Source organism: Salvelinus namaycush, chromosome 21, assembly GCF_016432855.1.
Source record: "Salvelinus namaycush isolate Seneca chromosome 21, SaNama_1.0, whole genome shotgun sequence".
Taxonomy (NCBI): domain Eukaryota; kingdom Metazoa; phylum Chordata; class Actinopteri; order Salmoniformes; family Salmonidae; genus Salvelinus; species Salvelinus namaycush.
The window spans coordinates 11,951,481-11,970,965 of NC_052327.1; the positions used below are offsets into that span (position 1 = coordinate 11,951,481).

General features: G+C 43.6%; 1 protein-coding gene across 4 annotated transcripts in view; it reads right to left on the reverse strand.

The window, feature by feature from the left end:
- The window catches only part of LOC120066088 (inositol hexakisphosphate and diphosphoinositol-pentakisphosphate kinase 1-like), a 66,762-nt gene that overhangs the window by 35,167 nt on the left and 12,110 nt on the right, over positions 1-19,485 (reverse strand). For all 4 annotated transcript variants that reach the window (XM_039017188.1, XM_039017186.1, XM_039017187.1 and 1 more), the window contains exons 10-16: positions 19,199-19,300; positions 13,346-13,432; positions 12,996-13,071; positions 12,625-12,734; positions 4,712-4,797; positions 3,154-3,279; positions 155-276 (exon numbers count right to left, since the gene is read on the reverse strand). In XM_039017188.1, the coding sequence (XP_038873116.1) occupies positions 155-276; positions 3,154-3,279; positions 4,712-4,797; positions 12,625-12,734; positions 12,996-13,071; positions 13,346-13,432; positions 19,199-19,300 (709 nt within the window). The remainder of the gene's footprint in view (positions 1-154; positions 277-3,153; positions 3,280-4,711; positions 4,798-12,624; positions 12,735-12,995; positions 13,072-13,345; positions 13,433-19,198; positions 19,301-19,485) is intronic.

The window sequence follows — 19,485 nt, forward strand, 5'->3', positions numbered from 1 at the left end:
TGCACACACATACGCGCAACAATATGTTCTGTACACAGAAAGTGTTCATACATGCAAAGCGAGAGATGTATTGACACTGAACACAAATGAATGGAACCAGGCTTACATATACAGTGAGCATGCATCACACACACACACTGTACTGTAAACATACCTTCGCAAAAGCGGCAGCGGTCATCTGTACACGGCCTTCGTCTGAAGCGTAGATCTTGAGGTCGTGGCGGTAGGTACTGTGTAAACGAAGCAGACCACAGCCAGGGAAACCGGCATAGTCCCCTACAGGGTCACACACACACACACACACACACACACACACACACACACACACACACACACACACACACACACACACACACACACACACACACACACACACACACACACACACACACACAGAGAGGGAGCAACGTCAGGCTTACAGGACATCAGAGGAAGGGAGAGCGAGAATAAAGGGTGCCTGCCAGAAGAGGCTGGTAGGAGAAGTTATAGGAGGATGGGCTCATTGTAATGGCTGGAATGGAATTATTGGGAACGAGTCAAACATGTGGGTTCCATATGTTTGATACCGTTCCAATAATTCCATTCCAGACATTACAATGAGCCCATCCTCCTATAGCTCCTCCCACCAGCCTCCTCTGGTGCACGCCTACGTAACAGCACAGACTATGTGCACAAAAACATATAGGTAGTATATATCTGCAGTTGATGAGGGAGGAAACAGTGTTAATTTGGTGACAAACATTTTTTATCGGTCAACTGGATTCTGTTCACCTGAAAAGGAAGGAAAGCAAGTCCTTCACATCTCATACCTGGGATGAAAAATGGTTAAAAACACATGGAATGTGGCCGGAATCCTTAACTAACCAATTCAGTTATCATGCTCGTTTTCGTTCGGAAGTGAAACCGAAGCTACGTTGCTGGCTTTTCTCAGACAAACAATTCCAACCCATGGAGAATTGCCAGGAGCATTGTTAGTATGAGATGATCCGCAGTCACTGAACGGCTTCAAAACTTACTGAGTCATGAAACTGCATTTGCAGATGACCAAACAACTTTGCGTCCTTGGATCGACAGATCACCTCAAGGATCACACAAACCTACAGCTAAAGACATATCGTTCCTATGATAAAACCCAAACCTCCCAAGGTTCCCAGGTTAGCCAGTGGAATGGGTGAGTAGTGTAATGAGGACGATGCAGTTTGAATGTATCCATTCGTGACAGTTAACAGCGGGAGCAAAGTCCAAGCCCTTCTTACCATTAAGATACTCGAAGCCAAGGCGCTTGCGGCTACCTTCTAGTATACAATGCAAGAGGTAAGAAGACAAGAGCAGAATTAACAGAAAAAGTACACTAGGTACCGTACTCTAAACACTCCTCTGTACATATATATATTTTTTTTTGTGGTAATGTTTACCCATTTTTCTCCCCAATTTCGTGGTATCCAATTGGTGGTTAGTCTTGTCCCATCGCTGCAACTCCTGTACGGACTCGGGAGAGGCTAAGGTCGAGAGCCGCGCGCCTGACGAAACACGACCCTGCCAAGCTGCACTGCTTCTTGACACATGCTCGCTTAACCCCGGAGACCAGCCGCACCAATGTGTCGGAGGAAACGCCGTACAGCTGGTGACCGAAGTCAGCGTGCATGCGCCAGGCCGCCACAAGGAGTCGCTAGAGCGCGATGGGACAAGGACATCCAAGCCGGGCCAAACCCTCCCCCTAACCCGGACGACGCTGTGCCAATTGTGCGCCGCCTCATGGGTCTCCCGGTCACGGCCAGCTGCGACACAGCCTGGGATCAAACCCGGATCTGTAGTGAGGCCTCTAGCGATGCAGTACCTGAGACCGCTGCGCCACTCAGGAGGCCCTGGTACAAAAAATATATATAGATAATTTTTCAGAAGATGGATTTTTTATATATATATATATATATATATATATATATAAATAAAATCGGCCCGCCGTCTAGTCATCTAAAAATAGTCACTTTCCACTTAGTTTGCTGGGCTTTGCTTGGAAGAGTAGTTTATCATGCATTTTCTAGTGTAGGTAGTATAAACATTATTTTAGAAAGCATACATGGAAAGGGAAAGCCTAATGCAGATATAGTGATGTTACTGCAGTACCTTGGGATTAGAACATTACAATAAACCTGGGTATGAAAATGACACTAGGCAGGAAGGGGAGAATGGACCTCCCTTGTACATTTGGGGACAATTCAAAATACAAAAAAATATATTTCAAAATCCTCATGTGTAAAACACAATCTGGACTCAAAGATTTTGCTTGACTAATGAACAAGACCTGGCAAATTCCATGTTGAATAATCCTGCAAATAATCCTGCAGTGTTTGTGCTTATGTTTCATTTTTGTTAGAAATTGAGTGTGATTAACGATCATCTTTACAAGACAGTTCATCTTCTAAAATGCCCATATGACATTTTCAGGAAGAGAGAGAAAGCAATAAGCTTTCGTTCAGAAAATCGGACTCTTCCACTGAACCTAAAACAAAACGTGTCAACGACACCCAGTATGTTAAGAACAGTAACACGTGACATCATGGTAGAGAGCCTTTGGAGGAGGTGAAATCAGAGTGTAAATGTCAAATGCAAAGAAAGGTGTGTCCACCAAGAACATGTTTGTCTTTGTTTGAGATTAGATCCTCCTTCAGCAATGAGAAAGGCAGGCAAAAGCGATGCTGGGACAAATCCTCACCAGAACGCGTAATTTGAGACTTATAAATCTCCCATTGACCTCAATTCATGATTTACTAAAAACTGAGTTCAGCACATGGATCTCAAGTTACCCTTTGGGACATTGTGTAAAGTCCTGAGTTTTTCCTGACCTTGTGACTTCACAAAGAGAAATTAGAGGCTCTATAAATGTGTTACTGTATGTTGTGACAGACAGAATAGGCAGAGACATTTTCCTATCAATCACTTTACAGCTTAATCTACATGTAATTCAACTGCTGTTTATAGCAGTAGTTGAATTGATTTACATTGAAACCAGAGGTGCTTTTGCGTTTAAATTATTTGGGTTTGACTAAATTGTGCCCATACAAACTCCCATCTAGCCCTAGGTCCGTATATAGAAGTAGTATACAGTACAGTGTAGTGGTGAGGTGTGGCGTGTCCAGTAGTAGAGTACTGTACCTTGTCCTCCAGGGTACATGCAGCGGAAGGCCCTCCCCAGCTCCTCAGCCTGTACTCTGCCTGCCGGGGTCAGCTCCCCTCCCCACTTCAACACCAGCAGCAGAGACGGACCCTCCTTCGGACCTTCTGTACAACAATAATACACATGCGCGCGCACACACACACACCTGCATTAGGTCCTGCAGTTAAATCACACAAAAAAGCAGAAAGGTCATGTGCATGTCAAAAGTACACTACATGACCAAAAGTATGTGGACACCTGCTCATCGAACATTGCATTCCAAAATCCTAGGCATTAATATGGATGTGGGTCCCCCTTTGCTGCAATAACAACCTCCAGTCTTCTGGGAAGGCTTTCCCCTAGATGTTGAAACATTGCTGCGGGGACTTGCTTCCATTCAACCGCAAGAGAATTATTGAGGTCGGGCAATGATGTTGGGCGATTAGGCCTGGCTCGCAGTCAGCGATCCAATTCATCCCAAAGATGTTCGATGGGGTTGAGGTCAGGGCTCTGTGCAGGCCAGTCAAGTTCTTCCCCACCGATCTCGACAAACCAGGCTCTCACTTTGTGCATGGGGGAATTGTCATGCTGAAACAGGAAAGGGTCTTCCCCAAACTGTTGCCACAAAGTTGGAAGCACAGAATTGTCTAGAATGCCATTGTATGCTGTAGCATTAAGATTTCCCTTCACTGGAACTAAGGGGCCTAGCCCACACCATGAAAAACAGACCCAGACCATTATTCCTCCTCCAATCTTTACAGTTGGCGCTATGCATTGGGGCAGGTAGCGTTCTCCTGGCATCTGCCAAACCCAGATAAATCCGTTGGACTGCCAGATGGTGAAGCGTGATTCATCAGAGAATGCGTTTCCATTGCGCCAGAGTCCAATGGCGGCTAGCTTTACATCATTCCAGCCGACGCTTGGCATTGCACATCTTAGGCTTGTTTGCGGCAGATAGGCCATGGAAACCCATTTCACGAAGCTCCAGATGAACAGTTATTGTGCTGACGTTGCTTCCAGATGCAGTTTGTGAAGACAAACTATTTTTACGAGCAACGAGCCTCAGCTGGTCCTGTTCTGTGAGCTTGTGTGGCTTACCACTTCACGACAGACATTGTTGCGCCTAGACATTTCCACTTCACAATAACAGCACTTAGTTGACCGGTGCAGCTCTAGCAGGGCAGAAATTTGACGAACTGACTTGTTGGAAAGGTGGCATCCTACTGGATCAAGGTGCATTGTTGAAATTCACTGAGCTCTTCAATAAGGCCACTCAACTGCCAATGTTTGTCTATGGAAATTGCATGGGTGTGTGCTCGATTTTAAACACCTGTCAGTAACGGCTGTGGCTAAACTGCCATATCCACTCATTTGAAGGGGTGTCCACATACTTTTAACATCATGGGAAAATCAAAAGAAATCAGCCAAGACCTCAAAAATTGGTTCATCCTTGGGAGCAATTCTCAAATGCCTGAAGGTACCATGTTCATCTGGACTTCAACTGTATAGTGTAATCATGAACATGACCAGATATAGTGTAAGGTTGTGACCCCCTACCTTCTTCCTCACTGGAGGCTTTGGGCTGTCCGTTGGGCAGGTACGTGAGCTGCACTTTCCTGTTGATGCCTGAGAAATGCCCATACCTGGAAGACACACGGGGTATCTACACTTAATGAAGCTCCAGTCATCATTATACATGTCTGGGTTTGTGTGTGTGCTGTACATGTGACATGTCAAGACCAGCATTGAACTCAACTCCAATCTAAATCTGTCAAGTCAGGAAGTACATTTAAAAAGACCCACATTTAAAAAATATAAATATTTTCTTGGATTGAATTCAATTATTTATTGGACTGAATTTCAATTAATCTCCTGAATGTAACCCCCCCCCCCCCCCATGGAATTGACTCCAACTTTGTTGGACACGTTTCATTTCAGAACCATGGTTGAGAACAGTCTCCCACTAGCTTCAAACGCTAGCTAGCAGGTGCTCAGTCTGTCATTCAGTAAGTGGCTAGTTAGGCTAGGCTAAACTAGCTGTCCACCATGTTTCTGGAAACATGTTTTGTGTGTGGCCTTTGGACACCCGCTGTCACTGTGTGTCACTATTAATCCCTCATGTGCCATACCAGCGCTGTCCTTTTGGATGTGACAGGCTTTTGGTTAAAGTGCATAGCACTCAGGGGTGAAAGACGACACCATTGGGATTCCACCCACCCGGTTGTGTAAAACGGTCTCTCGGCCTCCCCTGTGGTTTGCGATACAGTGCTGTGGCAATAGTGAGGGCTGCGTTATGTAACAGCAGCTGTTCAAGGCTATAATAATTTAGCATATCCACCACTAATAGAAAAATACTGTCCCCTAATAGGAAAAAGATTAGGAGCCCTTGGGACAAACATGTAGTATGACAAGACTTACAGACCAAGTACATGACGGCCCCGTGATGGAAAATGGATTTGATAGGCGATACGGTCAGTGTTTACGACTGATCCTGGAATCCCCATAGCTTTAGCCCAGCGCGCACAGATCAAATGCGTAATGAGGACCTGCTCCAACAGACAATGAGTATGTTTACATGCACAGGAATAATTCGATATTAAAAAACAGATTACGGCAGTAGGCAGATTATGCAAAAGTCATGTAAAACGCCTTAAATATGTTCATCATAACCGGCGTAAGGTCCATTTCGAAATAACCACACGCCAATTGAAACCTGGTTTTCGGCGCTATCTTTCGAAATTACTGAACCGTAAAGAAAATAATAATAATTGGCATTCCATCGGTGTATTTCATCTAATCTACCTGAGCCAACACAGGTAGCGCAAGCCTCCCTCTTTAGTGCGAGTGAAGTGAGTTTGGAACAACTGAATGTATGAATCTTAGAAGTAGTTTTCACATGCAAACTTTATATGTTTCGACTCAAATATGTTTACCAAAAATAACATGGAGACTGTGGTAGAAAGTTTATTTTAATTGTTGATTTTCGGGAATATATCAGAGTGCCAACAGGTAGCCTTATTTCAGATGTGTCCATGTAAGCAGGATTATTACATCGTTCTTCTTGCAAAGAATGTAAACGTTTTAATCAAACCATTATATTAATCTGACTATCCACAATAATCACGTTGTGTGCATGTAACCGTACTCAACTACATTGTGTCTGTTAAAGTCCTGTCTCTGGTTGGGCATTCAAGGACATTCAGAGACTTGTCCCGAAGCCACTCCAGCGTTGTCTTGGCTGATGCTTAGGGTCTTTGTCCTGTTGGAAGGTGAACCTTCACCCCAGTCTGAGGTCCTGAGCGCTCTGGACTAGGTTTTCTTAAAGGATCTCTCTGTACTTTGCACTGTTCATCTTTTCCTCGATCTTGACTAGCCTCCCAGTCCCTGCCATTGAAAAAAATACCCACAGCGAGATGCCGCCACCACCACGCTTCACCGTAGGGATAGTGCTAGGTTTCAGGCCAAAGAGTTCAATCTAGGTTTTATCAGACCAGAGAATCTTGTTTCTCATGGTCTGAGTCTCTGCAGAGACCTGAAAATAGCTGTTCAGCAATGCTCCCCATCCAACCTGACAGAGCTTGAGAGGATCTGCAGAGAAGAACAGGAGAAACTCCCCAAATACAGATGTGCCAAGCTTGTAGCGTCATACCCAAGAGGACTGGAGGCTGCAATTGCTGGCAAAGGTGCTTCAAAAGTACTGAGTAAACGGTCTGAATACTTATGTAAATGTGATATGTCAGTTTTTAAATTTGCAAACATTTCTAAAAACCTTAGTCATTATGGGGTATTGTGTGTAGATTGATAAGAAAATAAATGTAATCAATTTTAAAGTAAAAGCTGTAACGTAACAAAATGTGGGGGGGCAAAAAATCAAGGGGTATGTATGTATATAAAAAATAAAAATAAAATAATAATAATATACAGTACCAGTCAAAAGTTTGGACACCTACTCATTCAAGGGTTTTGCTTTATCTTTACTATTTTCTACATTGTAGAATAATAGTGAAGACATCAAAAATATGAAATAACACATATGGAATCATTTAGTAACCAAAAAAAAGGGTTAAACAAATCAAAATATAGTTTATATTTGATTTTCTAAGTAGCCACCCTTTGCCTTGATTGATGATAGCTTTGCACACTCTTGGCATTCTCTCAACCAGATTCATGAGGTAGTCACCTGGAATGCATTTCAATTAACAGGTATGCCTTGTTAAAAGTTAATTTCTTAATCCTTTTGAGCCAATCAGTTGTGTTGTGACAAGGTAGGGGTGGTTTACAGAAGATATTTTACTAACCTTTTTACTAGGAAAGTCAGTTAAGAACAAATTCTATTTACAATGACAGATAGCCCTATTTGGTAAAAGACCAAGTCCATATTATGGAAAGAACAGCTCAAAATATGCGAATAAATTACAGTCCATCATTACTTTAAAAGACATGAAGGTCAGTCAATACAGAAAATGTCAAGAACTTTGAACGTTTCTTCAACTTCAGAGGATAAATTGATTAGAGTTAACTGCACCTATGATTGTAGACCAAAAAAAAGTAACAGACAACATCAACTGTTCATAGGAGAATCAGGTCTTCATGGTCGAATTGCTGCAAAGAAACCACTACCATCTCTGTACTTTGCTCAGTTAATCTTTCCCTCGATCCAGACTAGTCTCCCTGTCACTGAAAAACATCCCCACAGCATGATGCTGCCACCACCATGCTTCACCATAGGGATGGTGCCAGGTTCCCTCCAGATGTGACGCTTGGCATTCAGTCCAAAGAGTTCAATCTTGGTTTCATTCCAGAGAATCTTGTTTCTCATGGTCTGAGAGTCTTTTAGGTGCCTTTAGTCAAACTCCAAGCGGGCTGTTATGTGCCTTTTACTGAGGAGTCGCTTCCATCTGTAACCCCCCTGACCAAGGCCCTTCTCCCCCGACTGCTCAGTTTAGCCGGGTGGCCAGCTCTTGGAAGAATCTTGGTAGTTCCAAACTTCTTCCATTGAAGAATGATGCAGGCCACTGTGTTCTTGGGGACATTCAATGCTGCAGCATTTTTGGGTACCCTTCACCAGTTCACCAGTCACCAATTCCTTCAACCTCATGTCTTGGTTTTTGCTCTGACATGCAGTCAACTATGGGACCTTATATAGACAGGTGTGTGCGCGCCTTTCCAAATCATGTCCAATCAATTGAATTTACCACAGGTGGACTCCAATCAAGTTGTAGAAACATAAAGGATCATCAATGAAAACAGGATGCAACTGAGCTAAATTTCTAGTCTCATAGCAAAGAGTCTGAACACTTACGTAAAGAAGGTATCTTTTTTTTCTCTTCGTCATTATTTTGGTATTGTGTTTATACTTTTTTATTTTTTTTATCCATTTTAAAATAAGGCTGAAACAAAATGTGGACAAAAGTCAAGGGCTCTGAATACTTCCCAAATGCACTGTATATATATATATATATATATATATATATATATATATATATATATATATATATATATATATATATACAGTACCAGTCAAAAGTTGACACTCATTCAAGGGTTCTTCCTTATTTGTACTATTTCCTACATTGTAGCATAATAGTGAAGACATCAAAACTATGAAAAAACACATATGGAATCATGTAGTAACCAAAAAAAGTGTTAAATAAAAACATATATATATTTGAGATTCTTCAAAGTAGCCACCCTTTGCCATGATGACAGCTTTGTACTCTTGGCATTCTCTCAACCAGCTTCACCTGGAATGCTTTACCAACATTCTTGAAGGAGTTCCAACATATGCGGAGCTGCTGGCTGCTTTTCCTTCACTCTGCGGTCCAACTCATCCCAAACCATCTCAATTGGGTTAAGGTCGGGTGATTGTGGAGGCCAGGTCATCTGATACAGCACTACATCACTATCCTTCGTGGTCAAATAGCTCTTACACAGCCTGGAGGTGTGTTGGATCATTGTCCTGTTGAAAAACAAATGATAGTCCCACTAAGCGCAAACCAGATGGGATGGCGTATTGCTGCAGAATGCTGTGGTAGCCATGCTGGTTAAGTATGCCTTGAATTCTAAATAAATCAGACAGCATCACCAGCAAAGCACCCCCACACCTCCTCATCCATTCCTCATGGTGGGAAGCACACATGCGGAGATCATCCGTTCACCTACTCGGCGTCTCACAAAGACACGGTTGTTGGAACCAAAAATCGCACATTTGGACTCAGACCAAAGGCCAGATTTCCTCCGGTCGAATGTCCATTGCTCGTGTTTCTTGGCCCAAGCAAGTCTCTTCTTATTATTGGTGTCCTTTAGTAGTGGTTTCTTTGCAGAAATTCGATCAAGAAATCCCACAAATTTACTTTAAACAAGGCACACCTGTTAATTGAAATGCAGTCCAGGTGACTACCTCATTTAGATGGTTGAGAAAATGCCAAGAGTGTGCAAGACTTTTGACTCGTACTCTGTGTGTGTATATACAGTTGAAGTCGGAAGATTACATACACTTAGGTTGGAGTCATTAAAACTCATTTTTCAACCACTCCACAAATTTCTTGTTAACAAACTATAGTTTTGGCAAGTCGGTGAGAACATCTACTTTGTGCCTGACAAGTAATTTTTCCAACAAATGTTTACAGACAGATTATTTCACTTATAATTCCCTGTACCATAATTCCAGTGGGTCAGAAGTTTGCATACACTAAGTTGACTGTGCCTTTAAACAGCTTGGAAAATTCCAGAAAATTATGTCATCGCTTTAGAAGCTTCTGATAGACTAATTGACATCATTTGAGTCAATAGGAGGTGTACCTGTAGATATATTTCAAGGCCTTCCCTTCAACCTCAGTGCCTCTTTGCTTGACATCATGGGAAAATCAAAAGAAATCAGCCAAGACCTCATAAAAAAATGTGTAGACCTCCACAAGTCTGGTTCATCCTTGGGAGCAATTTCCAAACGCCTGAAGGTACCACATTCATCTGTACAAACAATAGTACACAAGTATAAACACCATGGGACCACGCAGTCATCATACCGCTCAGGAAGAAGACGCGTTCTGTCTCCTAGAGATGAACGTACTTTGGTGCGAAAACTGCAAATCAATCCCAGAACAACAGCAAAGGACCTTGTGAAGATGCTGGAGGAAACAGGTACAAAAGTATCTATATCCACAGTAAAGCGAGTCCTATATCGACATAACCTGAAAGGCCGCTCAGCAAGGAAGAAGCCACTGCTCAAAAACCGCCATAAAAAAGCCAGACTACGGTTTGCAACTGCACATGGGGACAAAGATTGTACGTTTTGGAGAAATGTCCTCTGGTCTGATGAAACAAAAATAGAACTGTTTGGCCATAATGACCATCGTTATGTTTGGAGGAAAAAGGGGGAGGCTTGCAAGCCGAAGAACACTATCCCAACCGTGAAGCACGGAGGTGGCAGCATCATGTTGTGGGGGTGCTTTGCTGCAGGAGGGACTGGTGCACTTCAAAATAGATGGCATCATGAGGCAGAAAATGATGTGGATATATTGAACCAACATCTCAAGACATCAGTCAGGAAGTTAAAGCTTGGTAGCAAATGGGTCTTCCAAATGGACAATGACCCCAAGCATACTTCCAAAGTTGTGGCAAAATTGCTTAAGGACAACAAAGTCAAGGTATTGGAGTGGCCATAACAAAGCCCTGACCTCAATCCTATAGAAAAAGGAGGCCTACAAACCTGACTCAGTTACACCAGCTCTGTCAGGAGGAATGGGCCAAAATTCACCCAACTTATTGTGTGAAGCTTGTGGAAGGTTACCCGAAACGTTTGACCCAAGTTAAACTATTTAAAGGTAATGCTACCAAATACTACTTGAGTGTATGTAAACCTCTGACCCACTGGGAATGTGATGAAAGAAATAAAAGCTGAAATAAATCCTTCTCTACTATTATTCTGACATTTCACATTCTTAAAATAAAGTGGTGATCCTAACTGACCTAACACGGAACCCAAACCGGCTGCGCACGTGCACCATCGTGCATAAATCTATTTTGTCCCCCCACACCAAACGCGATCACGACACGTATCAAAACAAACTCTGAACCAATTACATTAATTTGGGGACAGGTCGAAAAGCATTAAACATGTATGGCAATTTAGCTAGCACATGCTAGCTAATTTGACCTATTTAGCTAGCTTGCTGTTGCTAGCTAATTTGTCCTGGGATATAAACATTGAGTTGTTATTTTACCTGCAATGCCCAAGGTCCTCTACTCCGACAATTAATCAACACATAAAACGGTCAACCGAATCGTTTCTAGTCATCTCTCTTCCTTTCATAGATTAGGTGCATTACCGCCACTGACCTCGTTCGTCTTTCAGTCACCCACGTGGGTATAACCAATAAGGAGATGGCACGTGGGTACCTGCTTCTACAAACCAATGAGGAGATGGGAGAGGCAGGACTTGCAGCGCGATCTGCGTCAGAAATAGAACTGATTTCTATTTTAGCCCATGGCAACGCAGACGCTCGTTGGCACGCGCAAGCAGTGTGGGTGCAATTGAATAACATAGATTTCTAAATATATTTTGCAATGCTCGCACACACGACGCGAGCGGTGTGGTCAGCCTATAAAACAGGGAATTTTTACAAGGGATTAAATGTCAGGAATTGTGAAAAACCAAGATTAAAGGTACATGTAAACTTCCGACTTCAAATGTATATTTTTTAAACATACTGAAATTACTCTGGGCCTTTGTATTTGATCCAACCAAGAATGTTGTCCTTGGTTATTGTCAATGAGGTGCTACAGGTAACTGGTTAATATGCAATCCCATACCATTATCAACGGGCTCAAACAGTAAGCCTACATATAGTACACGGAGAATGAGAAGAGTGAGGAGGAGGGCGAAGGGATAGTGAGAGGAATTACAGGGCAACTTTCAGAACGACATGCATTGCAGACAACAAAGCACTCTCCCAAACGCACGCGGACACACGCACACTGTTGTGGCTAGTGCTCCCTGATTCTAAGTTCAGTATAACATCCCTCATCATTCTGAATAGGGGTTAATGGTAGCAGTGGTTACAGTGAGTGCGGAGAACAAGGAGGAGTGAACCTCTTCCTTTAAAAGGACAGGGGGGGGAAAGGTGCGTACTGAGTGTCATTCAAGCTGGATTCCCTTTGGAGAGAGAGGAGGAGAGAGAGAAAGGAGGGAGGAAAAGAGATAGGGAGAAAAAGAGTTAGAGAAACATGGAGGGGGGTGTTCACAAAGTAAATGTGAAAGCTACTAGGCTAGTGTGCTTAGTGAATAAGGCCAATTCAATCTTTGTATTGAGCTACAGACATACACAGCAATGACACAGGAGGTTTCTACACCAACGCATCATAGACACAGCAGAGCAGATCACTCACTACCTTATGCATGGTCGATAAAATGGACAGATCAGGGCATGATGTGTGTGTGCCTATAGCCCAGCTATAAGAGTCTCACTCACATCTCCAGGACAGTCTTGAGCTGCTCCAGTTTACCCTTCTTCTCCTCAATCTCACAGTCCGTGTGCTGCCCCAACTCAGCCAGTAGGAGCCGGGCAATGTCCAGCACCTCCTATACACACACACACACACACACAACTGACATCAGTCAATCAAACTAATGTGTCAAAGTGCTTAACAGCAACCAAAGCCTTAACCCCTACAAAGTGCAAGCGAAGGGCAAGAGCAAGCGAAGGCAACAGTGGTCAGGAAAAACTTCCAGATTGAAGAAACATTGAAAAACTACCATATTGTCATAAATAGAGTTCCCCTCAACAGAGGAACACACTGCAGGTTCCTGGGTTACAGGCAAAGAAGAGATACTTGGACTGACCTGTAGCTGTTTGGGCTTCTTCAACTTCAGTTTCCCTGACTTGTACCCTCCGTACTTCTCAAACAGCTCAAAGAATCTGAAAAAGACACAACGGAAACAAGTGAGACACAACAGGACCGGGGAAGGTGAATTACAAGTTGTATTTGTTATATGACGTTGATCAGAAAGTCATTAAACGTCATGTGTCAAATTCTGTCCAATGGGAATGGCGAGAGGGGGCATTTGAGGAGCAGGTGATATATCCACTGGGAATGGGGAGAGGGGGCATTTGAGGAGCAGGTGATATATCCACTGGGAATGGGGAGAGGGGGCATTTGAGGAGCAGGAAACGGGAAGATGGAAAGACTCACAGAGTGTGTCTGACTTCCATCTTCATTTTCTGTTTGGGGGTGCGGTCTCCGTGGCGGATGATGGCGATGACACAGCGCAGCTCCATCCTGCGGGATAGGTGACATTAGGGTTGCAAAGCTTTGGATAACTTACCAAAGATACTGGAATACTCAGTAATTAACAGATAATTTATACTTGAAAAACACAAACATACAGTTGAAGTCGGAAGTTTACATACACCTTAGCCAAATACATTTAAACTCAGTTTCACAATCCCTGACGTTTAATCCTAGTAAAAATTCCTTGTCTTAGGTCAGTTAGGATCACCACTTTATTTCAAGAATGTGAAATGTCAGAATAATAGTGGAGAGAATGATTTATTTCAGCTTTTATTTCTTTCATCACATTCCCAGTGGGTCAGAAGTTTACACACACTGAATTAGTATTTGGTAGCATTGCCTTAAAAAAAATTAACTTGGGACAAAGGTTTTAGGTAGTCTTCCACAAGCTTCCCACAATAAGTTGGGTGAATTTTGGCCCATTCCTCCTGACAGAGCTGGTGTAACTGAGTCAGGTTTGTAGCCCTCCTTGCTCGCACACGCTTTTTCAGTTCTGCCCACACATTTTCTATAGGATTGAGGTCAGGGCTTTGTGATGGTCCTTCCAATACCTTGACTTTGTTGTCCTTAAGCCATTTTTGCCACAACTTTGGAAGTACGCATGGTGTCATTGTCCATTTCGGAAGACCCATTTGCAGCCAAGCTTTAACTTCCTGACTGATGTCTTGAGATGTTGCTTCAATATATCCATTTTCCTGCATCATGATGCCATCTATTTAGTGAAGTGCACCAGTCCCTCCTGCAGCAAAGCACCCCCACAACATGATGTTGCCACCCCCGTGCTTCACGGTTGGGATGGTGTTCTTCGGCTTAAAAGCCTCCCCCTTTATCCTCCAAACATAACGATGGTCATTATGACCAAACAGTTCTATTTTTGTTTCATCAGACCAGAGGACATTTCTCCCAAAAAGTTTTTTTTCTCCACAATCTTTGTCCCCATGTGCAGTTGCAAATCGTAGTCTGGCATTTTTTATGGCGGTTTTGGAGCAGTGGCTTCTTCCTTGCTGAGCGGCCTTTCAGGTTATGTCGATATAGGACTCGTTTTACTGTGAATATAGATACTTTGTACCTGTGTCTTCCAACATCTTCACAAGGTCCTTTGCTGTTGTTCTGGGATTGATTTGCACCTTTTGCACCAAAGTACATTCATCTCTAGGAGACAGAATACATCTCGTTCCTGAGTGGTATGACAGCTGCTATTCCCATGGAGTTTATACTTGCGTACTATTGTTTGTACAGATGACCGTGGTACCGTCAGGCGTTTGGAAATTGCTCCCAAGGATGAACCAGACTTGTGGAGGTCTCCAATTTTTTTCTGAGGTCTTGGCTGATTTCTTTTGATTTTCCCATGATGTCAAGCAAAGAGGCTCTGAGTTTGAAGGTAGGCCTTGAAATAGATCCACAGGTACACCTCCAATTGACTCAAATTATGTCAATTAGTCCATCAGAAGCTTCTAAAGCAATGACGTCATTTTCTGGAATTTTCCAAGCTGTTTAAAGGCACAGTCAACTTCGTGTATGTAAACTTCTGACTCACTGGAATTATGATACAGTGAATTATAAGTGAAATAATCTGTCTGTAAACATTTGTTGGAAACATTACTTGTGTTATGCACAAAGTATTTGTCCTCACCGACTTGCCAAAACAATAGTTTGTTAACAATAAATTTGTGGAGTGGTTGGAAAACGAGTTTTAAATGACTCCAACCTAAGTGTATGTACACTTCCGACTTCAACTGTGCCTATATACACAAACTCAGCAAAAAAGAAACGTCCCTTTTTCAGGACCCTGTCTTTCGATAATTCGTAAAAATCCCCCAAAACTTCCCAAATCTTCATTGTAAAGGGTTTAAACACGGTTTCCCATGCTTGTTCAATGAACCATAAACAATTAATGAACATGCACCTGTGGAACGGTCATTAAGACACTAACAGCTTAGAGACGGTAGGCAATTAAGGTCACAATTATGACAACTTAGGACACTAAAGAGGCCTTTCTACTGACTCTGAAAAACACCAAAAGAAAGATGCCCAGGGTCCCTGCTCATCTGCGTGAACGTGCCTTAGGCATGCTTCAAGGAGGCATGAGGACTGCAGATGTGGCCAGGGCAAGAAATTGCAAAGTCCGTACTGTGAGACGCCTAAGACAGCGCTACAGGGAGACAAGACGGACAGCTGATCGTCCTCGCAGTGGCAGACCCCGTGTAACAAAACCTGCACAGGATCGGTACATCCGAACATCACACCTGCGGGATAGGTACAGGATGGCAACAACAACTGCCCAAGTTACACCAGGAACGCACAATCCCTCCATCAGTGCTCAGACTGTCCGCAATAGGCTGAGAGAGGCTAGACTGAGGGCTTGTAGGCCTGCTGTAGGGCAGGTGCTCACCAGACATCACCGGCAACAACGTCGCCTATGGGCACAAACCCACTGTCGCTGGACCAGACAGGACTGGCAAAAAGTGCTCTTCAGTGACGAGTTGCAGTTTTGTCTCACCAGGGGTGATGGTCGGATTCGCGTTTATCATCGGAGGAATGAGCGTTACGCCAAGGCCTGTCCTGTGGAGTGGGATCGAGGTGGAGGGTCCGTCATGGTCTGGGGCGGTGTGTCACAGCATCATCAGACTGAGCTTGTTGTCATTGCAGGCAATCTCAACTCTGTGCGTTACAGGGAAGACATCCTCCTCCCTCATGTGGTACCCTTCCTGCAGGCTCATCCTGACATGACCCTCCAGCATGACAATGCCACCAGCCATACTGCTCGTTCTGTGAATGATTTCCTGCAAGACAGGAATGTCAGTGTTCTGCCATGGCCAGCGAAGAACACGGATCTCAATCCCATTGAGCATGTCTGCGACCTGTTGGATCGGAGGGTGAGGGCTAGGGCCATTCCCCCCAGAAATGTCCGGGAACTTCCAGGTGCCTTGGTGGAAGAGTGGGGTAACATCTCTAGGCAAGAACTGGCAAATATGGTGCAGTCCATGAGGAGATGCACTGCAATACTTAATGCAGCTTGTGGCCACACCAGATACCGACTGCTACTTTTGATTTTGACCCCCCCTTTGTTCAGGGACACATTATTATTATTATGTTAGTCACATGTCTGTGGAACTTCTTCAGTTTATGTCTCAGTTGTTGAATCTTGTTATGTTCATAAAAATATTTACACATGTTAAGTTTGCTGAAGATAAACGCAGATGACAGTGAGAGAACGTTCATTTTTTTTGCTGAGTTTACATATACAGTATATCACAAAAGTGAGTACACCCCTCACATTTTTGTAAATATTTGAGTATATCTTTTCATGTGACAACACTGAAGAAATGACACTTTGCTACAATGTAAAGTAGTGAGTGTACAGCTTGTATAACAGTGTAAATCTGCTGTCCCCTCAAAATAATTCAACACACAGCCATTAATGTCTAAACCGCTGGCAACAAAAGTGAGTACACCCCTAAGTGAAAATGTCCAAATTGGGCCCAAAGTGTCAATATTTTGTGTGGCCACCATAATTTTCCAGCACTGCCTTAACCCTCTTGGTCATGGACTTCACCAGAGCTTCACAGGTTGCCACTGGAGTCCTCTTCCACTCCTCCATGACGACATCACGGAGCTGGTGGATGTTAGAGACCTTGCACTCCTCCACCTTCCGTTTGAGGATGCCCCACAGATGCTCAATAGGGTTTAGGTCTGGAGACATGCTTGACCAGTCCATCACCTTTACCCTCAGCTTCTTTAGCAAGGCAGTGGTCGTCTTGGAGGTGTGTTTGGGGTCGTTATCATGTTGTAATACTGCCCTGCGGCCCAGTCTCCGAAGGGAGGGGATCATGCTCTGCTTCAGTATGTCACAGTACATGTTGGCATTCATGGTTCCCTCAATGAACTGTAGCTCCCCAGTGCCGGCAGCACTCATGCAGCCCCAGACCATGACACTCCCACCACCATGCTTGACTGTAGGCAAGACACACTTGTCTTTGTACTCCTCACCTGGTTGCCGCCACATACGCTTGACACCATCTGAACCAAATAAGTTTATCTTGGTCTCATCAGACCACAGGACATGGTTCCAGTAATCCATGTCCTTAGTCTGCTTGTCTTCAGCAAACTGTTTGCGGGCTTTCTTGTGCATCATCTTTAGAAGAGGCTTCCTTCTGGGACGACAGCCATGCAGACCAATTTGATGCAGTGTACGGCGTATGGTCTGAGCACTGACAGGCTGACCCCCCACTCCTTCAACCTCTGCAGCAATGCTGGCAGCACTCATACGTCTATTTCCCAAAGACAACCTCTGGATATGACGCTGAGCACGTGCACTCAACTTCTTTGGTCGACCATGGCGAGGCCTGTTCTGAGTGGAACCTGTCCAGTTAAACCGCTGTATGGTCTTGGCCACTGTGCTGCAGCTCAGTTTCAGGGTCTTGGCAATCTTCTTATAGCCCAGGCCATCTTTATGTAGAGCAACAATTCTTTTTTTCAGATCCTCAGAGATTTCTTTGCCATGAGGTGCCATGTTGAACTTCCAGTGACCAGTCAGTATGGGAGTGTGAGAGCAATAACACTATATTTAACACACCTACTCCCCATTCACACCTGAGACCTTGTAACACTAACGAGTCACATGACACCGGGGAGGGAAAATGGCTAATTGGGCCCAATTTGGACATTTTCACTTAGGGGTGTACTCACTTTTGTTGCCAGCGGTTTGGACATTAATGGCTGTGTGTTGAGTTATTTTGAGGGGACAGCAAATGTACACTGTTATACAAGCTGTACACTCACTGCTTTACATTGTAGCAAAGTGTCATTTCTTCAGTGTTGTCACATGAAAAGATATACTCAAATATTTACAAAAATGTGAGCGGTGTACTCACTTTTGTGATATACTGTACATACACGCACACACACACACAGTATACATTTTTTATATCCGTGTCAATACTGTCCATGAGTCTCAGTGGATAGACCATAAGGTTAACAATGGCATTATTTTCAAATAATTCCGCAACTCTTCCAACTATTTACTTTCAACTCTTCCAACTATTTGAACACTTTTGTGGTTAATACATGATTCCATATGTGTTATTTCATAGTTTTGATGTCTTCCCTAATATTATACTATGTAGAAAACAGTAAAAATAAAGAAAAACCATAGAATGAGTAGGTGTCCAAACTGTTGACTGGTACTGTATATTACATGCGATAAAGCCACACAGAGGGCCAGAGATAATTCCAGACACCTGTGATAATCTGAAGTACCCAAAAAGGCCACTAGAAGTCATGTTATAAAATTCCCCCAAAAACCTTGAAAGTTATCACATGCTGGTAGTTTACTGGTCAACTTAGAAAGCTTCCAGTAATGTACCCTCCCTTTGCAACTCTAGGTGACATTACTGATTTGTATATTGTATTCATCCTTTATTTAGTCAGGAGAAATCCTGATGAGGGTTTAAAAAACCATATCCAAATGGATATGGAAAACAGTGTTACACCTGGTATGAAGCAGGGTCCTCTAGGAATACGTGACTCAAGACTGTGTTAGCCCAATGAGCTAAAGCCTAGGAGTTCGCTGCGGGAGCTAACACAAGTCTTCAAGTTTCAAGAGAGGTTAGTCATCACATGAGTTTAGTTCACTAAACCACCTCTGTTAGACGACCTCTAGTAAAGATAAGCAGGAAGAGGAGAGAAGAGCAGGAATAGGAGGAGAAAGAAGCAGGAGGCGGAAAGGAGGAAGAAAATGAGAAGAGTACTCACATGGTTCCTGAGGTGGTGGGGACTATAGGTATGTCCTCGGCCTCCATGGGGATGGACCAGGGGATGTGGAACTGGGGGGCCAGCTCTCGCATCACCATGTTCCTGTGTGGGGGGGAAGACAACCAATGGAGTGAGCTAGAGCCGCGTTTGGGTTCTGACAACCAATGGAGTGAGCTAGAACAGTGTTTGGGTTCTGACAACAAATGGAGTGAGCTAGAGCCGTGTTTGGGTTCTGACAACCAATGGAGTGAGCTAGAGCCGCGTTTGGGTTCTGACAACCAATGGAG